Raw genomic sequence first — 14,451 nt, 5'->3', positions numbered from 1 at the left:
GTTTCACTATTTGGCAGGTGTAATAGATAATGATCCAAAGAAACTCTCTGCTTCCAGAAACTGAAGTGTAAAGTTATGCAGTTGTGTTGTCTGTGCTGGGTAGCTTGACTTATGTTCTAGAAATTTACAGATTAAACTATAAGCATTGTCAGGTATCCATGCTCAACTGTTCTTACCAAAACTTTAATGACACTTGTAATCAATGAGTCATGTGCAGTGCAAATCAATCCTAGCAAGAGTAAGTCAAAGAGCATATTTTCTTCTTTGTTGGTTATTTTCTCTTGTACTTATTTTTCTTCTCCATCCAAATTGATATCTTCTTAGCTTTGAACTTGAAAAGCTGTGCCGATTTACAATGTCTGTAAAGAAGAATTATCGTCGTGTGCCCTATCACAACTGGAAGCATGCAGTTACTGTTGCACATTGCATGTATGCCATACTTCAGAACAACCAGGGACTCTTCACTGATCTAGAGGTGGGTGAGATGATTCTCTCAGTTACCATATCTCATCAGAGGTAGCAGCCATCATAGAATTACATTTTCTATGCTCAAGTTTCACTGTCAGTTTGGACAGAGTATATATAAAGACCCCTCCAGAGGAACAGATGTGCATGGAAATTACAAGGAAGTAGGATTATTTAGACTCCTAATCTTACTTAGATTCTCTAATCCTGTTTCCTGCACATTTTCCAGGTCTGCCTGCTAAAGAAGCAGTAGCAGATTTAGTCTTAAGTCCATGTCCACATTTTGAGGTTTTCTCACAGTCTTTCTTTAATTATTTAACAAACTGTCAGATCTGTATTGAAGGCAGAGGAGGAAAATGCCCTGGATCTTGAAACCTGTGAGAATGAAGAGAGTTTATCTCTTGTTTCTGTGGCTCACATCAGTTACTTCCCAGGAAAAGTTTCACTCAGAGCACATGGTCATTGTATTTGAATACTGTTGCAGAGGCAGGTCTAGCACTGGACTTTAGTGTAACTACCTTGAACAGGAAATCACTGTATTTAAAAAAAAAAATAAATAAACATGGTAGGATTTCAGTGGATGACCAGACTAGCTGTTTAAAATTCAGATTTTGTCCTGAAACCAATTTCTTTCTCCAATAGCATTTGACTTTGCAGTGATGCTTTTGTAATATAGAAACGATTTGAATTGCAGTATGACTGAGAATTTTAATTCAGCATGTCCTCATCATGCTGTTTTGCACAATTTTATGGATGTTTATGTACTTTTTTACGACAGTGTGAGTGAGCATTGTACAACTTTTACCGTATTTTGGGAAGAGAGTGACATCTAGAGGCAGGAAATAAATCTTGCTTTCACAACGTTTGTCTCAATTTTTGGTTTTGTAGCGAAAAGGTCTTTTAGTTGCATGCCTGTGCCATGACCTGGATCACAGAGGTTACAGCAACAGCTATCTTCAGAAATTTGATCACCCGTTAGCTGCTCTCTATTCCACATCAACAATGGAACAGCACCACTTCTCACAGACTGTGTCCATCCTGCAGGTAGGATTATTGAAATTGTGTATTCTGCACAGTAGAATCCACTGGTGAATATAGCAGTCACATCATTACCCATGTAGCATGCCTAATTAATTTCTGGATTGTGGTGCTTGTTTAGAAGTGTGGAAGATTTATTACAGCAAAATGGGTTCCACAATTAGCAACCCAAACATTCAGTAATAGTGCAAAGCACAGCTTTTCCAAAATGTTGATATTATTGAAATGTATTGTGTGTTTGAAGGTCTTTACTTATGGCCTTCCTTTGGAGCTTTTAGCTTCTAGGTCAGTGAGTGGTCTTTCTATGGCTTTATGGGATAGGAACTTTTTTCATTTTCCCACTTTGATATGTCCAGAATAATGTGCTTCAGCAAAATCTTCTACCATCCTCAAGTTCTGAATAAAATCTCAAGTACTGGCAGAATTTTGTGTGGCAAGCTTGAAAACCTGCTGTAATAAATTCCGTGAACATTAAATGTGTGGCATGAAGGAGGAAATGTTAATTGTGGATGCATGAAGAGCTGAAACTTGCTCCATTGTGTTATTGTGTGCTTTTGTGTTACTCACTTTGAAATTCAAAAGAGAAATGAGTGAGGTGTCTGTATGTTTAATGAATGCACAGCTACCAGAAAGCATGCAGACATGTTTTGGGAAATTCATCTATGCTGCTGACACACAGATATTTTCTCTTCAGTGAATTTTTTTTTTCATACTCTTACCTATGAAACCACTGCCAGTCCATAACATACTTATGCTCACTGGTTTTAGTTCACCATGCACATGCTCAATGCACAACTATGCCATGCTGCTGTGCCACTAATTCATTGTTAACTTTTCTTTCTTTCTGGTCTTTCAGGGGGAAGATATTTATTTTGTTAAATACCTAATCACCTTTTAGGAAAAATACATATTCTGTGTTGTATTCAGAAGCACATCTTGTGATTATGGTTTTAGGTATCATATACATTTCATCAGAGAATGGAAGCTTTATCTCTGAATATTCCTCCATGTAGGAGGCTGTAATTGAATCCTTCAGTGGTGGTATGGTATTAGATTATGAGTGTTCACTCTCCATTTGAGTTTGTGCACAGTGAGCAAGTCCCTCAGTCATTAAAATTTCTTTGTCCCACTATGGCTATGTGAAGCTTACTTCAGTCATTCTTCAAAAAGCATTTTGCATTTTTCCTGCAGAAATGTTGTCATCTGTTCAAGTCCCATTTGCTAGGCAGGAAGAGAACTCTTGCTTCTCTGCTATCTCCTGGCTTTTTCCCATACTGTGAATGAGGAAAGGGAGATAGGTGATCAGCTGTAGAGTGGATTTAGTTGCAGGCTACCCAGGTGCCCATGGGTGGTGATAAGCAATGACAACAGATTAGAGTGGCCTTAGACTTACTGGTTTTTTTAATTTTGAATCAAAAAGCTGTACTGAATTTCTGGACTGTTAAAAAAATAGAAAACAAACAATGGACACAACAAACTATTTAGGGTTTCTGTCCGTGAATCTTATTCTTGTGCTAGAAACCTGCAGTACATTTCACTATTTGAAACTTTATAGATGCTTTGCTCACCCACCTACAGTTCTAGTGTGCTCCATACTTAAGAATACAGGGGATTGCATTCACTAGCTTTAGCTCAGCAGATCAAGAACAAAAATCTTAGGAGCTATACTTTGTATATACTACTCAAAAGCCTGAGTGACATACTCTGAAATGGCAGCTTCTATCAGTGCATAAAAGAATCAGCTCTTTTCTAGTAGTATGAACAGAAGCTGTCATAGTGGTCTTTCTAATAGTAAAGCTTCTAAAGCCTAAAGAACAGAATTTAAACTAGGACTAATAGCCTGTTCTCTTGTATGAAAGTCAGTAAGCTTGGCAAGGAAAGTGTTCCCAAAATCACAACTGCTAGTAGGAATTTGCTGCTCATGGCTTAAAATGTTATGAATGATTTTTTCAAACATCTCGTTCTATGACTTGAGAGTCTGTCAAAGGGGCACTGAGGCATAGATAGGTTGTATTTTCTATCCATTATATTCATGGAATCACAAAAATAAATCTAGTTGTCCAAGTAAAAAATGTTGGAAAATGATATTTACATACCACAGAGGATTTATTTTTAACAAATTATGTAAATGCCTGACAAAAGTAAGGGAATTTTTTATGAGCTTCAGCCTAACTGACAATTAATGTCAAAACACATCTGCATTTGGTATATTTTAATAATATTTTCTATTTGTGAATGTGAAGTCCTTGACGTGGCTGGCTCATTCTTATTTTTCTGTTTCCTTTCAACTGTAGGTAAAGTTTTGACAAGTTGTTTTCCAAATCTTAGAATCAGCAAATAGTGTTGATTTTTCAAAATGTGATACAGCCTCACAGTACATGTGATAGCAGTGATCACAGTACGTGGATATTGTCAGTTAAATGTTCAATAATACATAATGAGAATTGAAAAGGGATGACAGTTGCCAGAGTCTCCTTGGTAGAAACCACTGTCTTTAGTTCACGAGTCAGTCCACTCAAGGTTGAACAAAGCAGCCTTTTCCCCCTACATTTTCATATACATTAAAATAGTGTAATTAACTTATTTCTATAGAGAAAATTGTAACAATATATGTAGTATTTCGAGGCACATTTCATTTGGAACACTATGAACACAAAATTATTTCAGTAAGTTTCTGTGGATAATTTCTTATCCATTTTATGTGTTACCTAGTATTGGAATTATGCTTAAGAGTAAATCAGATGTTCAGCTTCTCAGCCTGGCAATACAGCACTCTGGATCAGGACTACTCCTTTCTGAAAGTGCTGTGTCTGTAGTTGTTATAAGTCAGGGAAGAAAAAGCTGTCATTTTTTGCTATTAATATATTTAGGCTTCAGAAGGAGCAGTCTCAAAACCAAATCAGTGGCTTAGTCATAGGTTTTGTGACAGTATTTTAAAGGGAATGATAAAAATGGGAATTTAAGGCTTATCAGCATTTGAATTTGCAACAAAAATTGTCATTGGGGCGTAAAACTATTGTAACCTGTCAGGTGAAGTAAAGACTGAAATCATCTCAGAATTAGAGCTTGTGCTTTTTATTGGTTTTTTACTTTTTCATAGCTGGAAGGGCACAATGTCTTCTCCAATCTGAGCTCCAGTGAATATGAGCAAGTACTTGAGATCATCCGGAAAGCCATCATTGCTACAGACCTGGCCCTATATTTTGGAAACAGAAAGCAGCTTGAAGAGCTTCATCAGACAGGAGCATTAAACCTTAAGAACCAAGCACACAGGTAAAGCAGCAAACTGGTATTAGCTCATAATAACATTAGTCCTAGGAAGGAAAACCACTTTTTTATAGAAAATTTTTGTGTACACAGTGATTTTCTTACATATGAGATTTCTAAGATCATCTGTGTGTAAAATTCCAAATATGTAACAGTAATTTCTAGTGTTTTATATTTGCATGTCACTCACTTTGAATGTCATCTGCACAGTTCAGTGACAGATCATTTGCAGAGGAAAATTAGCACAAAGGCAGTTAGGTAGTGGTGGGGAAAGATACAGCACAATAATCATTAGTTTTATTTTCACGACAATATTTTTCTTATGAATTAAGATAGTTCTAAGCTTAAAAAAAACCTATGTGCATATACTCTCTTATTCATAAATACATGACTCTGTTAGTCCATGTAAGCAAAATGTGCACTCTGGGTGAGAGATGTGTCTCATAGCAGGCTTCAGAGCTTCTTTACTGGCAAGTGGATCCTGTCATGAATTTACACAGGGAAAAATTAGAGGGTAGAATGTGAAAATACTGAGTCATGACTCTGATTTCAAAAGGACAGGTTTTTTAATAAATTATTGCAACACTGTAGGAAGGGCAGTTTTTAAAAGCATATTTTCCAAGTATGGAACTGAAGCATATCAGACTTAAATTAACCTCAACATCTTAAAAACCAAAAGATAGAGTAGTTTCTGATAGCCTCAGAATTAAATTTACCAGAAATTTTGAATTAGGGTTTATAAAATTTGAATAAGGTCACAGCCATTAAGTGTGAGATTCTGTGATCTGTTTGGTTGAAGTGTTTTAATCTTACCTGCCCTCGATATTTAAAGTGCAAAGCCACATGCCCAAAGATAAGACATCAGTCTGTAATGTGGCTAAAGAACCCAAGACTTCTAATTGGTATCTGTACATGCAGTGGAATGCTAAATTTGACCCTTACATGGCTGATGAATCCTCTTTCTTAACTCAGGGAAATTGCACTTTACCATTTATCTCTTGATTGTATTGTGTATATGTGTGTTTTTCCTGGTATATTTGTCTGTTGGTACAGTTCTAATGACTGCCATCACATTGGTCTGCAACTTAGCAAGTTGTATGCTTGGGTTTCTTTTAATGGAAGAGGCATTACTGACAAAGGTGCAGGTGTCATTAAATGTAATCTTAAATTCTGTATTGAGTGGAAAACACATGAATTCATTAATTGGTTTTCATTTATATTTTTTGTAAACATAAATTAATAAAGTATAGTTTCAGGTAGTAGATGAGTGCTAGAAAATGGTTTAAATGAGATTTTGTGTGTGTGTGCCTCTTTGTAATGATTATAGTCCTACTTATGCAGTTACTTTGTGAATGGGTTCATCATTGTGTAGGACAGAGTTATGTCAGGTTTAGAATTTATTCCAGCAAAGAAATTACAGAATACCTTGCAAGAGTCTCAGAAATAGTTTCTTCTCTTGTTTTTGGAACATATGCTCCTCTCTCTTTAAAGAACGTAAAAAAATGCAGCAACAGGCTATTCTGTCTTTCTTTTTTATAGACTTGCACTGTATTTTCAGAAAATTAAGAGAGGGGCATGTGTGTGTTTTAACAGGCAGGCATTCTTGTGTGCTTTTCTATGAATGTGATTGTGCAGAAGGTGGTCGATGAACTCTGGTTGCAAACGATGCAGGGAATACTGCAGGGAATATATTACACAATTTCTGCCATGCCTGACCAGTGAATCATAAACAAGTAAGGAAGAAACAAGCAAAGTGGGAGAGATTTTGTGGTATATATGCTTTACTGTCAATTGAACTGAAGAAAGGCAAATAAAGGCTTTGCAGTGTGATGATTAATTCTTTACCAAACTTACAATTTCATGTTATTTCATTTTAGGGATAGAGTGATTGGTCTGATGATGACGGCTTGTGATTTGTGTTCTGTAACAAAGTTGTGGCCGGTTACCAGACTGACAGCCAATGATATATATGCGGAGTTCTGGGCTGAGGTATGTGTGTTTCTTTTGTTTATTGTCTTTACAAATGGAAGTACCCAAGAAGAAGAAAACCGCTACAAATATTTTTCAATTACTACCTTAGTGTGCTTGATGTAAAGAGTATTCATTGGTGCATGCACGTGTTTGTTGGTTACTCTGAAGCTGTGTAAAGGTCTGAGTTAACTTCCTAATTTTCAGGCAGTGTTTTTCCTCTATGTTAAAGACAAGTTTATAAAATATATCGTAGCATAAAATGACCAAGCAACAAAATATAGATCTGTAAGATTTTTAGAGTCTCTAACTGTAGTCTTGTGAAGGATCTATTTGTATTCTAGAAATCAAAAATATGACACCTGTCTCTGTGTCAGCTGCCTTGAAACACACTTAGAGATGCTGTAGTATGAGTCCAAGAGATGCTGAAACAAATATAACAAACCTTAAAATTGTTCTGATCTGACCATTTGAATCTTCTTTGTGAGCCAGTTCAGCAGCTGGGCGTCAGATAGATGGTTTTCCAATATATTGAAAGTTACTCCACAGAGAATAGCATAGAATAGCATAGGATAGACCAGAACAGGTTGGAAGAGACCTTCAAGATCATTGCGTCCAACCTATCAACTAATCCAACCCACCTAATCAATTAAACCATGCAGCCAAGCACCCTATCAAATATTCTCCGGAACACCTCCAATGATAATGACTTCACCACCTCCCCGGGCAGCCCATTCCAATGGGCAATCACTCTCTCTGTGTAAAACTTCCTCCTAACATCCAGCCTAAACCTCCCCTGGTGCAGCCTGAGACTGTGTCCTCTTGTTCTGGAGGTTGCCTAGGAGAAGAGACCAACATCTGCCTCCCTTCAGGTAGTTGTAGAGAGCAATAAGGTCACCCCTGAGTCTCCTTCTCTCCAGGCTAAGCAGCCCCAGCTCCCTCAGCCTCTCCTCATAGGGCTTGTGTTCCAAACCCCTCACCAACTTTGTTGCCCTTCTCTGGACACGTCCCAGCAAGTCAACATCCTTCCTAAACTGTGGGGCCCACAACTGGACGCAGTACTCAAGGTGTGGCCTAACCAGTGCAGCCTACAGGGGGAGAATGACCTCCCTGCTCCTGCTGGCCTCACTGTTCCTGATGCAGGCCAGGATGCCATTGGCCCTCTTGGCTGCCTGGGCACACTGCAGGCTCATGTTCAGCCTGCCATCAACCAGTACCCCCAGGTCCCACTCTGCCTGGCCGCTCTCCAGCCACTCTGACCCCAGCCTGTAGCTCTGCCTGGGGTTGCTGTGGCCAATGCGCAGAACCTGGCACTTGGATGTGTTCAATCTCATGCCGTTGGACTCTGCCCATCTGTCCAGCCTGTCGAGGTCCCTCTGTAAAGCCTCTCTACCCTCCAGCAGATCAACTCCTGCTCCCAGCTTGGTGTCGTCCACAAATTTACTGATGATGGACTCAATGCCCTCATCCAGATCATCAATAAAGATGTTAAAGAGCATGGGGCCCAGTACTGATCCCTGGGGCACACCACTAATGACTGGCCGCCAGATGGATGTGGCACCATTCACCACCACTCTCTGGGCTCGGCCCTCCAGCCAGTTCCTAACCCAGCGCAGTGTGCTCCTGTCCAAGCCATGGGCTGATAGCTTGGCCAGCAGTTTGCTATGGGGGACGGTGTCAAAGGCCTTGCTGAAGTCCAGGTAGACTACATCCACAGGCCCCCCCACATCCACCACGTGGGTCTCCTGATCATATAAGGAGATCAGGTGTACCTGATCACAGAAGGATATAAGGTGTACTAAGAATTGAAACAAGGCATTGAGTTGTGCTAATGCAGTCACATTAATAAATAACACACAGTCTCTCACATGTCTTACACTGAGGAATAAGTGTCTGAATAGTTCCATTGTTAAAATGAGAGTGACTACTTTAGGAATAAAGGACAAATTCTGAGGATGTTGTATAGAGTTGAAATACAGAGTTCAACTCTATTTTCAACACTTTATTTTCAGAACTGCTACTGTGCATGTGTATTATAAAATGTTCTTTTCTGTTAAGTGCCCTATGGAAGTCTGCAGTATTCAGTGGGCCTATTTCTATTTTACACAGGTATAAAATGGAAATCAGACCCACAGAGTTCATGTAGCATGCATCTAGTATGGAGACTGTTGTTCTGGCTGTTGCATGTTCATTAGGAAAGGGAGGATGTGCATGGCTTGTGGGTGTTTTTTGTACTCATATGTTCTCTTTCTCTTAATTATGAACAGTTCAGACTTCAATGTAGACTGTACAGGCGCAAAGTTCTAGTTCAGTTCTTGCTTTCTAAAATACCAGCACTGGAAAGCGAGTGTCCTTACGAGTGCTGTAACAGATGTATAATCTTGATGTACCCCACTGATTACATGGCACAGCAAATGGAATGGAATCCTGGGGTGCATTAAAAAGAGGGTGTCCAGCAGGTCAAGAGATGTTCCCCTCCACCTCTACTCTGCCCTAGTGCTACCACATCTGAAAGATTCTGTGCAGTTCTGGGCTTCCTAGTTCAAAAGGGAGAGGGAACTACTGGTGACAGTCCAATGGCGGGCTATAAGGATGATTAAGGGACAGAAACCTCTGTCTTATGAGGAAAGGCTGAGAGGCATGCGGCTCTTTTGTCTGGAGAAGGCTGAGAAGGGGATCTTAACTAACATTTACAAATATATGAAGGGTGGATGTCAAGAAAAAGGGGCCAGTCTCTTTTCAGTAGTGCCTGTGATAGCATGACAGACATAATCTGGAAGATAAGAAGGAGAAATGTTTTTACTGAGAGGGTGAAGGAGCCCTGGAACAGGCTGCCCAGAGAGGTTGTGACATCTCCTTTTCTGGAGACTCTCCTGCTTGGATACATTCCTGTGTGGTCAGTGCTAGGTGATCATGCTTTGGCAGGGGAGCTGAACTCCATGATTTCCAGAGGTCCTTTCCAACCCCTACCGTTCTATGATTCTTTACCTCTATGACAATTGAGCCTGTGTAGAGTTTAACCGGTTTTGTAATCTAAGGAGGAGTTAATAAAAGTGGATCTTGTTACTTTATGAAGCAAATGTAAATTGGAAGGTATTGATAAAAACTCAATTCTGTAATTGGTGTTTTACTGAATCCTTTTTAAGAAGAGGTTAATTGGTACGTGGCAGAAGTTTGATATGTTGTGATCCAGTCAGAATGGCTGACAAAGCCAGTCACAGGTCCAAATGCTTGTGGAAGCTGGAAAGATTGAAACAGACATAGAGAAAATCCTGAGAAAGCTAAAGTAACAGAAAGCGTATGCTGTGTTTCACTGGAGAAAATGTTATTTAATTGGTAAAAAGGTAAACTCTAGAAAATGTATTTGGCTAGATTGAATGGTCATTTGAAAAGTAGTTTAGAATGTTGCTTCCAATTACTACTTGAGTTTGTAATCATAATATGTTGAATGATTTAATCAGAACAGTTTCATAATATTCCTTCTTTCTGTAATCATTGACTACAGTGGTAACGCCAGAAGAGTTTGTAACAATTTTATGTCATGTCACATTGATCTTTTTGATTAAACAAAGCCTAGTATACCTAGTGTTTTCAGCTAAGATCTACCTTGATACCACTCAGCATAAAGCTCTCCCACAGTGTTGCGACTCAAGCAAAATATGTTTGCTAATCAATTGTATATGATTGCAAGCTTGTATAAGATTTATCTGCTGTTATTGTTGGGGTTTTGTTTGGTTTTGTGGGCTTGTTTGGTTGGGTTTTTTTTGAGATATGACACACTGGGCAATTGTTAAACTCTTTCTGCAGTGTTTTTAGAGAGACTTGTAAGCCACTTGTTATAGCTGTATTACAACTACTATGCAAACTGCTTAAAATGTCAACTTTTAAGCTTCTGATTATGGTCATAGCTATGAGGATAAAAGCAGTATTTTTTACAGCCATGTATCATATGTGTTCACACATACTGAACACAAGAAAACTTTTGTGTTTCTAGTGCATATATTCCATGTAAACATCATACCTTTTAACTGTAAGGGTGATTGGCTAATGGCACATGTTGCCTGGAGAGGTTGTGGAGCCTCCATCACTGGAGATACTCACAACCTGCATGGATACAGCCTTGGTTTACCTTCTGTAGCTGATCTTGCTGGGGTAGGTGTGGGATGGATTAAATGATCCCAAGAGGTCCCTTCTAATCCTAACCATTCTGTGATTACCTTTTGCTTGTAAGGTGAAATGGTGAACATAAATCTGAGCTTTATTCAGTTTGGGTATAATCAGTCAGAGGCTGAACAGTTTTCTAAAAGCTCTGACTTCCAAGTGCTTCTCTGGTATTTGATATTATGTAAGTTGAAGAGCTTAAAAAAGTAAGATACTAAATGGTTTAGTGTTGATATTTTTATCATTGAGACTATGGTAGCTGCAGGCAGTCCTGGATCGATCAATTGCAGTACTTCAAGCAAATGGAATAAAAAGTAAATGTTATTTACTGGGGACAGATAAAAAGAAAATCTGCTTAGATTTCCTAAATAACAATCCACTGAATTTTTGTGTTTGGAATTGTTACGGGAATCTTTTTTTTTTAATCAGCTCAGGTAGGAGCTGATTTGTTCCTTTCAGTAGAATGTCTAAAAGAGTCTAGTTTAAGTGATTCTAGCCTTACTACTTGCTGAAAGAAATATGTGATATGAGACAATAGTACAGGCAGCAATTAAAAAATAGCTTCCTGATTATATGTCTTGTTAGTTAATTCAGCAGATTCGTAGTTAATAAGTGATGCTGAGGCCAAATACGCAAGAGGGAACTGACTTTCGGAAGTCCTTATCTTTTCTGTGTTCAAGGTAGTTGCAAGGCAGTTAAAAGAGAAAGACGTTTTGTTCAGACCAGAATCAATTTGTTATATTGCAATCTTCTCTTTGAGTAAAGGTGCCCCTTGGAAGGGCATGTTGGCACTTGAAACATGGCTTGATAAAATATGAGAAAGATGTAATAAATTGTCTTCTGGAGATCACAGTATCACAGTACATTAGAGGTTGGAAGGGACCGCTGTCACCCTCACTGTAAAGAAGTTTCTCATGTTGAGGTGAAATGTTCTATGTTCAAGTATGTACCCATTGTTTCTTTTCTTATTATTGCACACCACCAAAAAGAGCTTGGCCCCCTCCACTTGACACCCACCCCTCAGATATTTATACACATTGGTGAGATCCCCTCTCAGCCTTCTCTTCTCAAGACTAAACAGCCCCAGGTCTCAGTCTCTCTTCATAAGGGAGATGCTCAGGTCCCCTAATCATCATCATGGCTCTCCGTTGGACTCACTCCAGCAGCTCCCTGTCTCTTGAACTGGAGAGCCCAAAGCAGGATGCAGTTTTCCAGGTGTGGTCTCACCAGAGTAGAGGGGGAGGAGAACCTCCCTAGACCTGCTGGACACACTTTTCTTGATGCACCCCAGGATACCTTTGGCTCTCTTGGCCTCAAGGGCACATTGCTGTCCCATGGAGAACTTGCTGTCCACCAGCACTCCAAGGTCTTTCTCCTTGGCGCTGCTCTTCAGCAGGACAGCCCCTAACCTGTCCTGGTGCCTGTTTTTATTCCACCCCAGATGCAGGACCCTGCACTTGTCCTTATTAAATTTCATGAGGTTTGCCTGCACCCAGCTCCCCAGTCTGTCCAGGTCATGTTGGATGGCTGCAAAGCCAGTTTTGCATCATCAGCAAACTTGCTGAGGGTACTCTCAATCCCCTCATCCAGGTCATTGATAAAGATATTGAACAAAACTGGACCCAGTACTGATCCCTGGGGAATGCTACTGGCCACAGGCCTCCAACTTGGCTCTGTGCCACCAATCACAACCTTCTGAACTCTGTTGTTGAGCCAGTTTGCAACCCACCTCACTGACCAGTCATCTATGCCTCATTTCTTGAGTTTTTCTATGAGGAGAGACCTTCACTGACTGTAGCAAAAGCAAAGGACATGGATTTAGGAAATGTCCTGACTTTCAGATAGCTAAAGCTCTGTAATCTGAATCTCACATTAAAGGACACAGATGAGAAAATATTGTATGAGCACTTATCCCACATAAACTTTCTCCCAACTAAGCTATATATTGGATATGGATGGGATGGAGTCAGCTTTTCCTATACCAGCCCTCATAGTGCTGACACTGGCTCTGTTGGACATGGGGGAAGCTTTTGTTGTCTTCTCACAGAAGACACCCCTGAATATCTTTGGCTACCAAAACCTTACTCTGCAAACGCAATGCATAAGGTTAGCAGTTTGAAGATCCCACTGAGTTTGGAATCTTGGCCATGAGCAGTGGCCAGAGGAAATGATTGCTGTTATTGTAGTTGCTTTTATAACCTCAAGTATAAACATGTTTTGACAATGTAGTTGAAGCATAAGACTATTGGAAAACTTCAGTTTGTTACAGAAAGTAGCCAGCTACTAAGGAGCAATTTTGTTCAGGCCCAGCATAGTGCTCAGGAATGTGTTTTGGCTGCTCTCCTGGTGACAGGTGAAACTTAAGGAGACTGTTTTCTCTTCTACATTACATTTATCTGATCTTTGAATGTACTGCATCTTTCCTGATAATACTCTTATTAATGTAGAGGGATAATGTACTTATAAAATAAGGCTGTTTGACAGGCAGCTTCTTCAAAGCAGCATGGTCAAAAAGACTGGATTGTTGACAAAGAGGGCACATTAGAAATCCATCTAATTTACTCAGCTTTTCATTTGAGAGGTGAGTTGTGCTTCACTGGTCGTTGTATTACAGTGTTTTAAACAAGTAATATTTTAAAAGATGAGAGTAACTATGAATAGAACAGAACAAAATGAACTGTTTTATTTGGCTTTATTCTTCCAGTTCTTTTTTATTCTGGAGAAGCCCTTGGAAACAAGGAAAATGTGTGTATATTGACTCAAAAATATCATGTTCAGGATCTGCTTTTAAATTATTCATTTATGTTAATGTATAAAATAAGTCCCTCCATGGGTTTATTATTGCTTTAGACTGATAGCATACACTGTTTTAAATTCTGGGTTTTTAGACTGGCATAAAATAGAAGATTAATTTTTGTTTTCCTGACCTCTCTCTATGGCTTTTTCCAGGGTGACGAAATGAAGAAAACGGGTATTCAACCTATTCCTATGATGGACAGAGATAAGAAAGATGAAGTCCCTCAGGGTCAGGTATGAGCTCTTTCAATAAAATGATCCATGTGTCTGGCATTGCTATAACATGTATGGAAAAACATTTTATACATTAATGAATGTTGCATATGACCTCGGGATGTGTGGGCTGCTGAATTCTATGTTCTGCGTGTAAAACGGGGTTTATTTTTTTAAGTAGCAGTGGAAAACTTGTTTTCAAATATTTACTTAAATGACAATGTGCTCTTTGTTGTTTGCACCTGTTCCTTTCTTTGGACTCGTGACTTTAGCTAAAACTGCAGTTGTCTACACTTTTTGGAAGTGTCAATAACAAATTTTCAGCTTAGTAAGTGGTGGCTTCAGCTCTTAGCTGAAAGATTCCTCTGTTCTATCTGTAATGCAAAATGAACTTCATCACCTGTTGCTGGTTAAAATACGCAGGTTCAAATGTCAAAGTATTTGTGATTTTTGACCCACACTTCTTCATTTCGTAGCAATAATAACATGAAGAATTTCTTGAGTGTGTCTCAATGGTCTGTTTTTCAAAATCTTTGCTACTTA

General features: G+C 39.2%; 1 protein-coding gene across 1 annotated transcript in view; it reads left to right on the top strand.

Moving 5' to 3' along the window:
- PDE10A (phosphodiesterase 10A) overlaps positions 1 to 14,451 on the top strand; it is a 196,329-nt gene that overhangs the window by 167,893 nt on the left and 13,985 nt on the right. Inside the window, exons 16-20 of the mRNA XM_068153032.1 lie at positions 325 to 475; positions 1,354 to 1,509; positions 4,604 to 4,776; positions 6,648 to 6,759; positions 13,849 to 13,929. Coding sequence (XP_068009133.1) covers positions 325 to 475; positions 1,354 to 1,509; positions 4,604 to 4,776; positions 6,648 to 6,759; positions 13,849 to 13,929 — 673 coding nt within the window. The remainder of the gene's footprint in view (positions 1 to 324; positions 476 to 1,353; positions 1,510 to 4,603; positions 4,777 to 6,647; positions 6,760 to 13,848; positions 13,930 to 14,451) is intronic.

The sequence above is a fragment of the Melanerpes formicivorus genome, unplaced genomic scaffold (assembly GCF_026170545.1).
Source record: "Melanerpes formicivorus ecotype bairdi unplaced genomic scaffold, bMelFor1.0.p_v2 SCAF_2, whole genome shotgun sequence".
NCBI lineage: Eukaryota > Metazoa > Chordata > Aves > Piciformes > Picidae > Melanerpes > Melanerpes formicivorus.
The sequence above is the reverse complement of the archived record's forward strand: the minus strand, read 5'-3'. Positions and strand labels throughout refer to the sequence as shown.